The sequence below is a fragment of the Chroicocephalus ridibundus genome, chromosome 4 (assembly GCF_963924245.1).
Source record: "Chroicocephalus ridibundus chromosome 4, bChrRid1.1, whole genome shotgun sequence".
Taxonomy (NCBI): Eukaryota; Metazoa; Chordata; class Aves; order Charadriiformes; family Laridae; genus Chroicocephalus; species Chroicocephalus ridibundus.
The window spans coordinates 26,314,895-26,332,997 of record NC_086287.1 but is presented as its reverse complement, the minus strand read 5'-3'; the positions used below and the strand labels follow the sequence as shown (position 1 = coordinate 26,332,997).

General features: G+C 35.7%; 1 protein-coding gene across 1 annotated transcript in view; it reads right to left on the bottom strand.

The window, feature by feature from the left end:
• The window catches only part of CEP128 (centrosomal protein 128), a 133,045-nt gene that overhangs the window by 97,533 nt on the left and 17,409 nt on the right, over positions 1-18,103 (bottom strand). The window contains exons 8-10 of the mRNA XM_063334037.1: positions 10,155-10,271; positions 1,754-1,840; positions 169-243 (exon numbers count right to left, since the gene is read on the bottom strand). Of these exons, the coding sequence (XP_063190107.1) occupies positions 169-243; positions 1,754-1,840; positions 10,155-10,271 (279 nt within the window). The remainder of the gene's footprint in view (positions 1-168; positions 244-1,753; positions 1,841-10,154; positions 10,272-18,103) is intronic.

Below are 18,103 nucleotides of genomic sequence, written 5' to 3'. Positions count from 1 at the left end.
AACAAGAGCTCAATCCACAGATTTTAGACTCAAACCCGTCTTTCTGTACCTCTTTCTCCCCTTCCCAAAACAATGTTATCAGAGTATGAGATAGGAAGATTAAGCAAAAAGACTCAGACATAGCCTGATGTGAAAACTCCGGGATTTTCACCACACCAAAGCAGTTACCTGATGCAAAAGAGCTTCTCTATTGCCTTCTGATTCATTCAACTTTTTCCGGGATTGCTCCAATTCTTGCTCAAGCTTTCATTACAAAAGATGATGAAGAAAGAAAAGCAACATATGCATCATAGTACAAAAATGTATTTTAACTATTTAATTCTGTCACAAATTAATCGATATAAGCATCTATTTAAAATGAGGTATAATGTGCACCATATTCTTATTTGTCCAAAATTTTAAAGTGAAATTTCATCTGTACTAAATCCCTGCTATATTTATTTAAATTAAATAAAGAAAATTCAACTTACAGTCTATAATTTTTGTACAATATTCTATATCACATGAAGATAAAAAGTGGTATACATAATGCAAAAACGAAAAAGCACAAAAGCTAATTTTTACTGGGTTATAAGTAAAAGAAAGGAAGATAAACTTTTTTTAGAAGTTTCAAAAACATTGTCCCTGGATTTGAAACTTACTTTCAAACTCAAATTAAAATTAACAATGACTTAACATTTGAAGTCACCTTTGTTACATAGTTTATTCATAAAAGTATTAAAGATGACACGCATTGGTAGCCCCGGTGACTGGAAAATTCTGTGTTTTTTCTGTGTTGTGCAAGAAGATGTATTTGAATTATTATGGAAACAAGATGACTGAAAAAATTAGTTCCCAGAATTTCATACGATTAGAATTTTTCCTAGAACTATAATATTAAGGGAATTTAAAAATGTTTAATCAGAAATAGACAGCAAACTGATGAGCATTTACAACAACAACAAAAAAAAACAAACAGAAAACTAAAGCTATAAAATATTTTCTGACTTCTACCATAAATAGTTCAAAGATCACAAAGATCCACATGGAAATAAATATAGTTTTTGACAGTGGAAATTGTTATTGCAGAGATAGCAATCTCAAAGAGGATGTTGAGAGGCTGGCAAACGGGCAAAGTAAACAGCACCAGCATTAATGGAATAGACAGCGTAACATGACATAAAACACTACATAGATTGTTTAACATAAAGGGGTATAACTTTGAAGTATTGACAAAAAACACCAAACTCAATCTAAGAGGAGAAAAGCTAGAAAAAGTGTAATATGGCCTTAGCATCCTGCCAGAATAGAAATATAAGAAATCTTGTTTTCTATGAGAGCAATATGGCAACAGATAGTTCAGAAAGAGAAATTATTAATAATCATGGTGCAAAATAACTAGCATGTGTTAGTTGCAGGGATGAAGCTGCATCTTTGAGCTGCTGCAAATAAGCAACAGCAGACTACATATAAATTCAGAAACAAACCAGAGAGAGAAATCAAGGATAATCCCCAAGTTATAAACTTGTCCACCTGGCAGGATGGAAGATTCATTAGAAGTAATACACTATAACTAAATAGCTTTGAAGGAAAGGAAAGTTCAGCATAGCTATATTCACAGTGCCTCTGATGCAGAAAAAAACCCCCTTGTTATCTTAAAGGGTAAAGAAAATTTTATCCTGCTGGTTTCTCCAAAAAAGGAAGCTTATACTGTAACATATGGCAACATACACTTATTTAAAAATAAACAAAAAAGAAGAAAATTAAGTCTTACTTGGTTCTTTTCACTTTCATATTTCAGAAGTTTATTTTTCATGAGTTCTTCTGTTTCATCTGCTTTAGCATCTTGCTTCCTTAAAGCCTTTAGAGGGGAAAAATATATTGTGAACTTCATTATCAAATTTACAGAAGTCTTCTTTGTAAGTCTGTTAAGATGAAAGAATCTGCTGATATATTTAAGAAAGAAGATCTAGACAAATGCTTTCTATGTCTAACATTTTCATGTGGAACCAACGTATAATGTAATGAAAAAACAAATGCAAGTCCGTGCATGCATAAGCACACCCAGGCACAGAACAGGGTCAAATACAAAGTGAAAACTAGCACTAACACCTTTCCGATGTACAGAGCCCCAGACGATCAAGGCCGACCCCAAACACTTTGAGATGAAGATCTAAGAGCCTCAAGAGAAACCCTACAGATAAGCTGTGAACAGATCAGATGAAAAGAATATATTCTGTAATGTAAAATATGAATGATATGAAATACAATGCACTGTTGTAAGGAAAACACTGCCATAAGGTTGTCTTGGAAACCAAAAAAAGGAGAAAGTTAGTTTTATCTGAATCTGGACAGACACTTAGAATCACAGTATTAAGACAGAGTCAATTGAAACTTTCCTGATCAAAAGTTATGACACCGATGTACCCTGCTTTGGAAAAGAAAAAAATAATAAATCCATGGGGACTTTTCCTGTCCCCCTCCTCAAACTGAAGTATCTAAAAAACACTTATGTATATTTTCTAAAGCATCTTACAAAAATAATATTGCCTTGAATATCAATTTCAAAACCTTTTCCCTCCGTAAGCCAAAACTATTTGCAGAACATAGCCTATCACTGGCAAAGGAATGCAGTAGACATCACAGACATTAATGACACATACAATTTGCAACATACACAACCCAGGTCTGGGTATCTCGAGCCATAGCAATGTCATTGGGTCATCTTAAATATCACTTAGAAACACCAGCTGAGAAAGACCACTAGCCATACTCATAGAATTTGCTGTGAATTTGAGTAACTGTGTTAATAGATCTTGTTTCTTTGCTGTGCAACCTGACCGAGAGGTTTTCGCAGTAGCTACAAACCAGTTAGAGACCTTAGCATACACCTTTTACTTTCATCCAATATTATGACGCAGAAGTACATCTATTCCTTCCACCATTACTCGCTAAAACTAAAACAGAACAGCAGAAATGCATAGCCGGTCCAGAAAGAAATGTCTTTTTCCCCAGTCTGTTCTTTCTGAGCAGCATTTTTATTTTACATTTTAAAGGAGTATCTCCTTAAACAATTATCCCTGAAATTTGCCCCTATAATTAGTGCCATTTCATGCAGTTTTTGAACATTTTCTCTTCATTATGTACGGGGGAACGATTTCACCAGATGAAAACAGAAGGCATGGTATTAATCAACCTCAGCGAAGCTAGGCATTCAGCTTTAGAAGTTTTGTTTTTAAAAGTAGCTTTGGGGAGAAAATAAATGGATTTATATATTTATCTCAGTCTTATATCCTCACCTCAGGAAACATAAGGGTTTCCATATAGTTTGGACTACTCTCCTGTTTGAACAGTTTACAGTAAAAACTGAGACTGTGGAAGACATTTATCCTAACTATGCCACTGAAAATACTATGCTACATAAAGAATTACACTTTTAATCTTACTGATTCATAATCAGATACTGCAAGACTAACACATTTAAGTATTTGGTACAGATTCAAATCTATCATTCCAGTCAACTAACAAACTCAACATTGCGCCCAGACCTGACACACTCCCATTTTATTCAAAAAGACTCTAAGGAGAACTGACAAAAAGCTACATGAACAAAAATCAAAGCAGCTCACCACTTCAACTAATGCACAAATTTGGGTGGGTTTTTTTAATGACTAGAAGTACCAGTTCAGAACAGTCTGCTAGGGATATATGATGTATACTAACTGCAATTCAGCTTCATTTTTATTAGCAAAATTAGAAGCTCTGTTATATAGAGTCAATTTTATGCTTATTTTTGGCTCTAAATTAATACTTAATATAGGACCAAGAATGCGTGTTTTCATATGCAGATTTTGCTAGAGATGTCGACACCGTAAGGAAAATGTTAAAGCTGGGCTAAAATTAGAAATAGTAGGAAAATTTTCAAAGATTTCCCTACTGAAGGTGAGAAGTATGTCTTTACATCAGTAGTACATCCTAATTCCCAGAAGAAACCACTGAAATTGATATGCCATTTCAACTTGTCAGGATCATTGAATGATATTTAAGCTATTAAATAGCAATAACTTCAAAAGGCAGTCCTTCCTATCACTGATACTACAAATATAATATTCAGCTTTATTTTCTCTATAGATTGAAAAAATAGCCCATAATCATTTCATTTTTAAGAAAAAAACAGTTCATATATGTATCAGAGTTAAAATACTACAAAAAAGAATGTGATATTACAATACATTAAACATACCACACATGCACTGCAACAATTGTGAAACATGCATTTTCCCAGCAGGTCCTCGGTAGGCAAACAGTTAACCAATTGAAGTGTCATTAAGAAATGGAAACATGCGGTCACACGCAGCCAGGCAAACATCATCTGTTACTGACGATTCAGGTAAAAGTTAATTTTGTATTTTCCCTCCTCCTTCTAATCCTTTTTAAATAATTCACTTTCGCTGGTTTGCGCCACTCTGTTCTCCACTAAAGGTTTCTCTTGGGGAAAGAAGGGTTAAAGAAAAAGCAAAAAAACCAAATCGTGTAAAGATCCAACTGATTCTTTGATTTCATTTGTTGTCTCCAAAGAAGGGGTTGAGGGAGTCAAACAGTCAAAAATGGGAACTAGGAAGGGGATGCTGAAGACAAGGGTTCCAACACATGCTCCTCCCTGATGGCTCCTAAGCAGCAGGCAGATACTGCCCAGGAGAGCTCTGCCTGGCAGTGCTGAAGCACCAAGGAACAGGAACAGGCCTACAGTCATCAGGATTCCTCCACCAAGATCCTCCTCTTGAAAGCATTAATGTCCATGTTGGCCAACAGGAGGCTGAAAAGGAGGTTGACGAGGCCTTGGAGGGCGCAGGCATGGAGGAAGCCACAAGGAAACCGAGGACTTCCATGTAAAGGTGTCTTCACAGCATGGTTTTGGGATTGACCAGCTAGAGGTTACACTGCCTGCCTAGGTGGTCAGAAACAGGCTCTTGTCCCTGACAGGCCAGCTGAGCTTTTGATTTGACCCAGTAGAGCAATTCTTACAGGTCTTTTTAAAGGGTTTACTAGCATGAGACAGTACTAGAATACTACCATACCCAGCAGACCCCAACTCAACATACCTCATCCATACAACAGCATATCGAACTCCAAAACTTCAAATAGATAAAATAATTTACTCCTTGCTAGACAGTTTTTCTTATATATGGGGAAAACTACGTGGAGGCCTCTGTAACAACAGTTCTCAATCTTTCCAACTTATGAAAGTCTTCCAATCACAAATTGTAACTTTTACTGCAATTTAAGCCTACGAACTTTTCTTAGGGTTTGGGTTTTGGTTTTTTAAATAAAATCAGATTATTTCAAAGTAATGCACAGACCACAAACTGCAATTCACTCCTTCAAAGTGAGACTGATCAGTGAATTATGTTCATACTAGCAGAAATACACAAGCAGACCAGTCTCATGCTATATTTAAAAATAAAGCAAAAATGTACCACATCCTAATCTGAATGAAAATTCTTTCCTAATTTGCTACATTAGGAGCTAGCATGGGTAAGCCACGGAGACATACCAGCCAGGCATTTAAAGACATAGTGCCTAGCTATTTTAGTGACAGATATGTATGAGACTTGTTCGTGTTCCAAGACAGAGTAAGATTCAAATTACAATCAAACCAGAAACCATTAGCCACAGGTGGCATAGCACAGAGCCAAGGAGCAAGTATCAAGTATGCATTAAAACATCCAGATGGCTCAGAGCACAGATCAAGTTTACGTTTGTCTTAAAAACACCAGAGATAAAGACATGCAAAAGAGAAATTTTAGTAACACTTTTGGCCGTCAGTCTACCCCACTCTCTGTTGAAAGTCCACCAGCTTCTTGCACTTTACAGCATGTGCAGCGGCAGTTAAACAGAACCTAAGTATCCAGTTGCATGAAGGAAAAAAAATACTTCCTGACCTATCCAAGTTATTAGCTTAAGACATAACTATAGTCATTGCCTTACTACAGTTAGTGGGTTCAAAATGTCCTATAAAAATGATTCTGTTCACCTAAAGCGTGCAAAGCATGAACACACGGACTCATCTCACCCAAACGCAGGAAGCCAAGCACGGGAATTAGTGAAGCCATCCAGGACATTCAATGCATCCAAAAGCTTTTTAAAGCCCATTTTTAAGAATGGTACACGATCTTGATTTAGAAAATGGATGCAAAAATGCAAACAAAGAGTACAAGCTGATGGTGTCTTCACATTCAAAATAAAGCACTGAAGAATATCAAAATAGTTTTAGTTTACACAAGAAGTGTATTTTGTTGAAGCAACCCATACATACATGCCAGTAGCACTAGCAAGATGAGCATATTTGTTCTCCTTTCTAATCAGAAACATGTTTGTATCAGGAATACAGAAGAAACTGAAAGATGTATGATTTGCATGAATTTCTGTTTTGCAATTTTCTAATTTGCAGTAATTTCTGTTTAAACAGATAGTGTTTAAATACACCAATACACACTAATTGAAAAGATACATAAAAATGTGGAGAAAATAATTTTTATCCACCTACACGCAGCACATACAGACTACAGAATCAAAATAACAATGCAAATTTAGATGTTAAAGATGCAAAATTTTATGACAAGCTTTTTTTATAGTCAGTATACAACTAGATATCATCTCGGTTAATAACCAGTCTATTATTATAATAATAGTGCAATACAAATAAACACTTTGCACATCATGCAAAAGACAGACAGAATGACAACACAGGCAAGAGAAAGATCGAAACAAATGTATCATCATGTTCAGTTAGATCCTGAAAATATGTAATTTAATAATTGAGATTTAGGAAGATTATTTTCTTAAAATGGTAAAATACTGACAAGTAGTGGTCAGTTATAGGCACTGCACTTTCCTTAAAAAATAACAACATATTAACATTGTTTGCTTTGAAATGTATAACAGGCAAACTAATGAAAAAATTGTCTCATTAAATAGCCACAAATGCTTTAAGTAGCATTTCCTTTGTAAATCATTCAGGCCATATTAAACAACGGGATTTCAGAACTCAGTCCAAACCCTAGCCTCCCTTCCAGTAATGTTATTTGGGAAGCATCTTGGAGAAATAAAAGAGGACAGAAAAAGACTTTAACAGAACATTACATTCACGTAATGATCACCACAAGACTGAGGCCACTGACGGAGCTAAGAGTCCATCTAACTCCTAATTCAAATTACAAAGGACAAGAAACAGAATAACAAAATAAAAAGCACTTCTCAAAAATTATGTAGAAACATGCTTCATCTAAATAACAATTGCAGCAAAATATTTAGTTATTTACTTTATTCTCACTAGGGTATGTAAAAGGATTTTTTTAATAACTGGGACTGAGGAATGAACAAATCAACAAGATGCCAAATACTACTCATCTTCAAAATACATTGTTGAAATGACAACCTTTTTAAACTATTCATAAACTGTAAATATTTCATAGTCACAAGTTACATTATTCATTCTACTTGGTTTGCCATATTGAAACAATTCATCTATAACACCACATAAGAAAAAAATTTGAAAAATCAAAAGCCAGAGGCTCAAAAATTCAAATCTGCTACACCCAGTTCTCACACTGTTTTGATGTTGGCATTTTTTCCTGATTGTTTTTAATTTGAGATTAGATCAGTTCTAAACTTTTTGCCTCCTCAGATATTGTCATATCCCTATCCTATAATTTATATTCCATAACAAAGTAGTCATCTTCATGGAGCTCTCCTACACAGAAGCCTCTCGGGAGGGGCAGCGCGTACATGATCCAGACTATTTTGCTCTCAAAAATAAGTGGTTTTCAAAATGTAGGGCTCACGGTGGTCCAGTTTGCCAAAGTGAGAGCAAAAGAGCTCAGCTAGCTATTCAAGAGATGTTGAACTATTCCTGATAAATACAAACACCATGCAAAAGTGAGACCATTTTGTACCTACAGAAGGACAAATTAACATGAATGTTCAGTGGGGAAGGAACATGGGACAGCTGGATGGCAGCTTGTAATAAAGGTCTGAAATCTAAGGACCTTAGCAATATTGGAGTCTAAAGATATCTGGCATATAGGAAGTTGCAACTCTCACAGCAGAGATGTTCTCCAAGCTGTTAAGACAGCTATGGAGACAGAAGAAGTAGCAAGAAGAGGACATACTGTTTGTTGCTACTGTGAGTGTAATGGAAGTCTGTGTTTCAAGGGTGATACCCTCTCCATATTCCTCTGTACTCTGTCAAAGAAAGATTGCCTAATACCTACTGAAAGAAGCTCCCTTCTACGCTTGTCATCTGGTTCTGTTCTGCATATTAAGGTTAGAAGCTCCTGAAAAATCCATAATTCATTGCATCGGGGGTAAATATATTTTATAAGAATTTCCAAATACAGTGACAAGAGACTAGTCCAAGAAATCCAGAGTCACAACTAAGATCAGCCACCCAGAAGGACGACTTGGAGATATGAGCCCCTGCTTGAGAGAGTGAAGGTAATCACCAAGAACGTGATAGCAGCAGCTATGAACATATGGTGTGTGGAATTAGCCTGTTCCAGTCAGGACTGGCTCTTGATCTTGGCTTGGGCAAATTCCTAATAGTAAAAGTTTACTAAGCAGACTACTAGTTATTGAGCTTTCCAGTAAACTGAGAATGAGGACTACATCTCGAAGTTTTGAATAGTGGTGTCAAAAAATCTTTTAAATAGAAAAAGGTCTCTTCAGGAAAAATAATTTACAAAAATATGCATGGAACAAAATAGAATTTGCAGGAGAAAGGATTAAAACATCTTCATCTATAGCTAGACAGCTTAGGGGAATGGAAGGTCAGGTACATACTTAGTATTTCATATTAATTTTGCATTAAATTCAAAAAATGAGCTGCTAGGAAAAAAGGTATCCAGCTTGAGGGCTTATGATCACATGGCCAATCATATGAAAGTCTTTGAAATATGTCTGAATTCATTTGCTTGAATTCAAGTTTTCATTTTAAGGAAACCATGGCAGATACAAGTCATTATCCCTTTAAAAGGATAAAAAAGAAGATTCCAATCTGCAGATAACACTATCAAATGACACCAGCTCATTTCATTAAGCATCCCTCTACCGGACTGAAGGAGAACCGGAGAATCTAGAAATGGACATAGGCATATTAAAGAGCAATGAAAACTAATAAAGCACTCTAGTTCTTTTCACCCACTAGGACATCAATAGGGGGGAAAAAAATGAAACAGTAACTTTCTGAAATACTAGCAGAAGCACTACACGCATTTTGATAAACATTACTTTTTATCTATATCAAAAGAGCATCTTATCTTCTTAAATATGACCTCTTTGAAGAGTCTCTAGCCTTACATGAAATATGAAACATCAGTCTATATTAAGATTCTTCAATATCACTGCACAATATAAAAGAACTGCCTTCCAAAAAGCATGTATTCTATTGCTAATATTACAACTGAAAAACAAGGAACTGCACATTTCTTCTCAACTATAGAATTCTATTGCATAGAGATAACATTGCAAATCATATCTTAAGGGGAGTGAAATAAAAAGTTACACTGTGTTAAGGTTTTCCAAATAGCAGTAAAATCAGAAACAGAGATGTATTTTTCATACATTACCTAGAAGAAACTGAAAAAAGCTACTAGCTCTCTCCAATTTTAATTCATAGTATAAACATTTGTATTTGTATCCTAAACAATATTTTATATTTCATCAGATACCGTTGAATGAAACTGTCTGAAAAGCAATGAAAAGCTGTCTGGCCACTACAGTGCATTCGATTGCTTGTTGAAATTAATTAAAAATAAACTGCTCACTGCAACCTAAGTTTACATTTTAGAAAACAAAATGTTTTAAATTGAGACAATCCAGCTAATGACTTGCTTTTGTTTGCTTGGGGTTTGAGGAAGGCCATAGTGGGTGGGTTCTTTTAAAGAATGTTTGTGCCAGTTACCAAAAAGGTCTAAACATAGACAAGACAGTATCATGAAGAACAGAGACTGTACTTGTTATCATCTGGTCACCAAAACAAGCAGACCTGTACTGTTAAAAGTTAAAAGAATGTGCCAAAGATAGGAGTACATTTGCCAGTTTGACAGGTACAGGATCACAAATGCAGCAAGTTCCTAACTTAATCCTAAATACACAGGAAGTTGTCATTTGCATACCTCTTGTAATTGAAGAGACATGTGTCCCAGTTGGTCCTGGCGCCTTTCGACAAGCTGTCTTTCAGCACGCATTTCTTGTTCTATCTCCTGAAGTCTTCTCTCTACCCGTTCCGATACCTTCAAAAGGAAAAAACACACCCTGCAGAAAATTAGTGCATCTTTTACCACATACAAAGATAACAATGGGAAAAAGTTAAATAGAGTATGGGGCAGAAAGAAGAGAGAACACAATTTTATTTCATTAAATATGATTTAGAATGGTATAGAAAATAACTACAGTTATAGCAGGGAGTACTCAATCAGGGAACTGACCTGCTATTTTGCTAGCAATATCGTCCTTTAGGTAGATGCCTGTTTTTCTCTACAGTGGTTGTTCTGCTCAAGTGTTAAATATCTCAATAACAAGCTTGGTGCAGCCTAACCTGAAGCTGCAACATAAAAATCTTAGCTTCTCTGCCACAGGCCTGATTAACCTCTGGAGAGTCATTTCTTTCACATCTGCAGTCTGTAGAACAGACCAATGTTTGCATCTTTCATACTCTCAAATCTGTGAGTGAAAAGTAGTGAACAAGAGCTAAGTACATGGGAATGACCATAATAGCACAAAATAACTACATCGCTTTAAGACTTTCTCCCAATATTCTGTGAATCCATGTACGAACTAAAACAAATAACACTAGTTATTTGTTACAGCAATTTGGATTATAAACACAATAATTCAGCCTTGGACTATGATACCAGAACTTTTTTTGTAGTTCAAGCTGCTAGCAGACAGCACCCTCTCGTGGGCAGCAAGTTAAATTGATATTGTTAAGATTAGCAAGGAAAATATTTATGCATCATTTCCTCCCTACCTTAAAACTAATTATTTTAAACAATCACTAGAAAACAATATATTTATTACCCAATGGTATTTAGATAAAAAGAGAAAGACTTAAAACACCAATCAACTACTAGTTTCTGATGTCTGTGGAGAGAAACAAGCTCTCGTGTACTTTAACCATTCAGCATGGTTCTACTAGCACCAGGCATGTGCATGGATAGAAAATGTTAACAACAGCAACACAGTTGTGTAGCAATAGAAACATAATTAAGAAGGTTACATTTATATTACGGGCTTCAGGAGTACATCAGGTTTAAAGAATGAAACAGTCCTTTTTCTTTACAACAGAATATACCAGTTTGAAAACATTTTATTGTTTGTGCAGCTAGATGAATAGTTAGCTTATAATTTGGCATTTTGTATTTTCTCTTAAAGCTATCAGAAGATGCTCAAAAAACCATACTGCATCAAACCATGCTCTTTCATGTAAATTATGAAAGGCCTGCAGTCATAATCCAGAATAATTACTTACTAAAAACTAATGTATAAAAAAAATACAGACCACATCACAACATTTGTATTTGTTTTGACAACTACTACTTAGTGTTACTTCTAATAATTCACAAAATACTCCAGCTAACAGAAACAACAATAGTATGTAGCAGGGACAGAATATAACACTTTGTCAATTAAACTTGTTATATCTTTGCTGAAAACTGGGAAATATCTGTCATCCTTTTCTCCAGATATGTCTAAAGTACAAATGAAATAAAGTCATATTTTTACATTTAAAAAAAAAATTTGGCTACATGTTTCTGAAGACAGAAGCTTTCTCAGCTCTCTCACACATCTTTTTCAAGTGAAGTTAAGTAAGAGAACATTACAGCTATTAAGAAAGAAAATGTATAATTTAGACTTGGCAGAAGATGCCAAAGTAACATCACCCCCAAAGACGACATTCAAAAGGAGAGGTCAGTAACTTCCTCACTGACACAGGTCTAGTTCACTGCATGCACAGCAGATGACATGACATGAGACAGCACTTGGCAAGCTTCAGATTCCTGAAAACTTCAGATTTCCTTGAAAATTCTCACTAAGGCAGAATGAGTAAGACAGTAGCTTTTAACTAATTACAAGATATCAAGTGATTTGCCTTGCCTCTGACTTCTTTCAATTCCCTCCAAAATACAACTGTTATCTTATTTCTAACAAGGTACTGAAAAAGGTGCATTTATTGTATTTTTCAGGTGCACAGAAATTTCAGAGTTACAGACATAACCTCCATAAAAACAAACAAGCAAACGAAAAACACAACAAACCACCATTTTGATGCTCCTTATAACTCATTGGGAAAAAAAAACCTCTATCAAGAACCTATGGTTAGTATATATAGGATATCATTAGCTCATATTCTCTGGGCACAGAGCACAGAAAGAGAGGCTGGAAGGGAGTTCAAAGGCTAGCAAACTTACTGCCCATCTAAACACATGACCTTTTACATCTACATCATTTGTCTACAAGTCTATCAAACCTGCTCAAAAACATTCACAGAAAACTTTTACAGCCTCCATAGACAGACAATTCATTCCATTGCCTCTAAAATGACTTGGTTTTCCTAAAGTACAATTTTAGTCATCTTTGCTGAATTTTACACCTATTAACCTTGTCCTACCCTCTAAGCCACATCCAAGACTTCTGTTTTCCAACATATCTGAAGTCCATCTGCAAACAAAACAATAGTCTAGATGATGCAATATAGAAATGCTTAACAAAATCTTCAGAGAGAAAACCAGATCAAGAATACCAACATGTAAAATCCATTTTGTTAACTCCTCTAATCTTAACAGTGAACAGTTTAGTAGCTACAAAGGTATCTGGACAGTTGTGAGTTTATCATAGACCATATTCAGTTTTACTATATTTTACTGAAGAGCTTATGAAATTTTTTTTTACTGAACAGCCTATGAAATTCTTTCAAAAAAAATAATTGCATCAAGATACAGAAAACCACCACTTCATCCTTGTAAATTCCTTCTACGATATAAGAGTGTAATTTTTCTTGACAAATCTGTGTTTGCTACTTAGTGTTCACAAATCAAGTTCTGGAAAAATAATCAGTCTATTTTCTACTTTTTCAAGATTTGGCCTTCCTTAATATTCCAAGAACAGTTTTTCTAACTCATCCCCACAGCTGTCCATGAATACTCCAAAACAGCTGTTAGTGGTTTTAAGATCACTTCAGACAGTTATTTAAGTTTCTGAGCTAATCTGCACCAGGTTATTTCAAAATATTTTACATGCTTTCCTTCCCGCTCCACTATTTCAAGCTGAGGTGTTACACCCTCATTGCTGGTCACTAACTTGCAGTTTAACTTGTTGGCAAATACCAGTGTTAAAAAGGTGTTAGACAGGAATCAACTTTCTTGGCACACTGTGTTAGTAGTTTCCCCTATTCTGCAAGGAACAGACCAATTGCTTCAGTCTCCCTGAGAAATGGTGATGTATTTACAAGTGAATCATCATCGCTCTTGATGTCTCTTTGTTGGTGCATCCTGTTATCTACTACCATGGCCTTTCCCCTCTCATATATTCGCACTATTTTTCATGACTGTTCTTATTAATCTAATTTAGTTTCCACTTTCTGCTTTCTTTCTCTTTGTGTCAGAAGTAAATGCAGAGCTTCTAATTCAACCAAACAGATATATTGCTATACTTCCTACACTGTTGTCAACTTTTCCTTTTTTAAGAGGATTTGCATAGAACAGGTTTGAATATTTGTCCCACTCTCATTTCCTCCAAAGACTGAAGTTTTTTCTGCATGTAATCAGTCTTTTCATAAATAAAAAACTTGCAACCTCAAACTATTCTGAATACCTATGACATAAAAAAAGACATTGTAAACAAAGAATAAACCTTAGAGTCTGAGTAAATTGATTGCTTAAAGTAATCATTTTCTCTAAGTGTTTGGTTGGTTGGGTTTTTTTTGTAAGATAGAGCTTGGCATACAGAATCATTAGCTATTAGTTAAAGAAAGTTGATAAGGGAATAGGTCCCACATTGGTTAACATTTCTTCAGAATTAGATGTATTTTCTGGTAGACAAAATGCTTACTATGAAACATTAAAATTACCATTAATCCTGAAAAAGAGGATTAAACAAAGGCAGCCTCATAAACACTACTTTTAGCCTACTTCTTTATAAAGAATAATACTCAGGAGATTATGGTCTTTCACTTGTGCTCCTCATTCCCTAGCCTCCCCAAAACTCAGCTGAAATTGCCCAATAGATTCAAACGTTCAGTGGTACAGAGCTGTCAAATATATTTAGGCTTTGTGAGGGGTTTCAAGAAAATAAGGTCCTAGACAGAGGTGATCTCAGGAATACCCCATTTAGGGAAACAGGGAGAACTTAGCCTTTATTCCTTTGTTTTGGCTGTCAGCAAAGTACGTGCATTTAGTCTGAAATTAAATATTAACCTATTTAGCATTCTCAAAAACATTCAGTTGGAAGTACAAGAAAATAAAACTAGCATTGAAGTCAGAATGATGCAAAGAAAGTGTCATGGGATTTTGGAGGTGTATCATGGTGAGAAAGCGTAATATGAGGAGAACACGAAAGTTCTTATACAAGGATTTAGATAACCAGGATACAATGTAAGTTTTTGTAGGGTAACACAAACCCAAAAACATTTAAGTGGTAAGGGAGGAGACTAGGGGGAAATGAAAAAAAAAAAAAAGGGCAGAGACCACACAAGTCCACAGCAAATTAGGTTTTATTATGTTGCACCTTGCAACAGTGCGAAAGAACCAAGTACCATCACTTGTGGCTTCCCCTGCATTCTCTGGAAAAGCTGCTACATCCCATTCATGTCCTAGCAGCATCTAGTAGTAAGACTTCCTGGAATGCAGTAAACTTACCTTTCTCCATTTTGGAAAATTTAGCATCATCACACTATCACAAACGGGGTCACTTATCACCATATTTTCCAAGTTATTTGTCATTTATGCTATGGAATCGCAGAAGTCCCAACACAGGTCCCTCCAAATCTGAGGCCAATCTTCTGATGTATTTCTATGTTGGAGCCTGTCAACAGTCTCCCTGGTCAAGATGGATGTAAAAAAGAATGAATACATTCTGTCTCCCCTGAACAATTTTTCTAGTTTGATCATCTGTTTACCTAGTGTTACTAGGGCATTAAACAGAGTTTATCAGTTTATATAACTTTGCAAACTTTTTGTCAACTTTTTAAACCTGCCTTACTGCATTTTCATATTTAACTGCTGAAGTTTATCTAACATTTCTACTTCTATCATTTGGCTATACTTTTTGGGGTGACATCAGCTATCTTTTGATCTCCTTCATGTCTTTTAAGCATTTATTTGAAGTCACTACTGTAATGTACTTAGATCACTTCCACATTGCCTGGAAGTATTCTGTCCTCTTCATTCCCCAACATTTTTCTAAGCTGCTTCTTTATTTTTGTGCAACTCTCTTTTAGAAAGCAAACGTTATTCTAAGAGGTTTAACATTTTTGCTCCAGTAGGGATGCCAAATGTAACTCTGTTTTGGTCATTGTTACAAGGTGAATATTTCACAGATTAAAAGCCATGCACAAGACTTGTTTATAACAAATAACTGCTGGTTTTTTTCTGCTGGAACATTTCTGTTTATTTGCTCCACAAAAGCAGTTAATGCACCACCTAAAAACATGGTTCCCCCAACACAACATTTACCTAGTCTACACTGGTATAGGGAGACGTTATCTCCCACAAGAATTATGTTCCCTGCTTTTGTAGCCCCTCTGACCTTCCTCAGTTTGTCACAGAGCCTGTGACACACAACAATAGCAATTAAAAAAAATAGAAAAATTAGAAGCAGTTAAATGTTAACTCATCAATCAGTACATGCAGAAGAAACTGTAAAAACTCACTTCTCTTCCTTTATCCCAAGTGACCCTGACTCGGGACAGCATTTCTACCATACGAGTATGTATCTCATCCTCTGAATCTTATCAAAAGCCTTAGTTTAGACAAGTGATTCACTGAAGAATGGTACAAAGAATATGGAGGTTGTACATAACGACATGAAATGCTAGCACTTAAATTATTGCATTCACAACATATTAGAATGTTATTTCAAGGATGCAATTTTTAGCAACACATACTACCTGAATGATAATCATGACACTAAGAGCTGTGTCTCTGTGTAAGGCTTTCAGGTAGCAGCAAAATATATGAAAGTGGCTTAGGCTATCAAAAAGTTCCCCCACCACCAATTAAACACAAAGAATAAAATGTCCTGTTTAAAAGCAGGGTGACATTTAAGTCATGCAGCTAAATATAATCTTGTAGAAGATGCTGGATGCTTGATCTACAAAAAGCAGCATCCTACTTCTTGAATTCCTCTGTTTCTCAGCTTTCCACTGTTATTACTAGTGCACAAGTCCTGCTGACTGAAGTCTATTTCAACAGATTTTTGTTGCCTTTCTTGTTATGACCTATTTTATCATCAATGCAGACTTAAAAACACAAAAAAATAGCAAGCTTCTTTCACAGATGTCACTTCAAATATTGTTAACTTTTCCCTCATGGCAAATGATAGTGTGTGATATAGATTTTACGAGTCACCTGTGCAGTGCCAAAAATCCCTATATCAGATCTTCTGAAGGACAGTTCCCTATTGAGGATAATCCTGGCTCTCCGAGATATCATAACCACATTAACTCCATGTGAGACGCATTTCACTTGACACTGCTGTCTTTTTCCATTAGCCTTCTAATGGCACCATCTCAATTAAGCATCTACTTAATTTGAACAAATCTGTGCTTTGGTGCAGTTGCTTTTTATGCATAAAGATCTGCTTCTTGTGCTATTTGGGATGTGCTTCTATATGAGGAGCTTGCAACGAAATAGCCAAGAGGGCTATCTTATATAACCATAAAGTGAGTAAACATCCTTTCAATTGTTTATAGGTCTATATGGACATTTCTCTAGCAAACACGCAACCTCTTTTTAAGAAAAAGGGAATCTCACAAAAATGTCTAGATAAGACAAGAGACTTTGATATAGACAGAGCTGTAGAACCTTTATACCAAAATTGCACATAGATTCTCAAGTACAAGGCCATGGCAGTGCTTGATTTGAAACAGGCATCCAACTATGCCTGTGTCACCACCTCCTCTGGCTTTTATACTGGGGTGGAAAAGGCTCCCTCTTTAAAGGTAAATTTCATGTGCAGTGATTGTGTTGTGTGGCTCAAAGTATTCAGATTCAGCATCAAAAAGGTTTTAAGAATCATAACCTCTAATAAAAATAAATTCTGAACTAGTGACTCATAACAACTGTAGTGACTAGATCTTTATCACTGCACATTTATATACAGGCAATTTTCAAAGAGCACAGAATATACTGAACAGTACAGCTGTAAGAATTTAGATATCTATCCCTACAGAAATGAAGTCTTAAGGACACTGAACTGAAAAGAATGTTTCTACCATGAACTCATCCTGTCAAATTATCAAGATTTCAAGTTGACAATTTATCACCAAGAATCATACAGTAGAATACAAATGCAAGGGCGGGAATGTTGGAGGTCATAAACACTCCAAAGCAAAGTGATAAAGGTACTAAAGACAAAAGTTCCTGCACAACTTTGCATGAGGAAGCTGTGAGGAAAAAAAAGTATTTCCTCCTACCCAACGCAATTTCACCAACGAGAAATCAATTCTAAATTAAATAATCTCATTAGAAGAATTCCTAAACACAGACAGGTACTAAAAGATCTAAAAAATCTACAATAACAGACCACAGCTTCTACATGCACTCTAATCTCATGCTTTGCTATGCTCACCATTACAGATATTTCCATTATTAACATCGATACTAAATTCCCCTCTTTTGCATTTATCTCATCTCGCCCATTCTGCCAGCCTCATCAGTGTAACAGTAGATCATTAGGCTTTGAACATGGGCAAAGGATCCACACCTAGTATCAGACAGCCCAGGTAAAGAAGCAGTGCAGAATGTTGCTACCACTAGGCTTTTTCAGTGGTGTGGAACTGCCCGGATACAGTGAGCGATTAAGCGTGTCAGAATTCTTCAGCCTGAAGAGAAAAAGAATCCTCTGA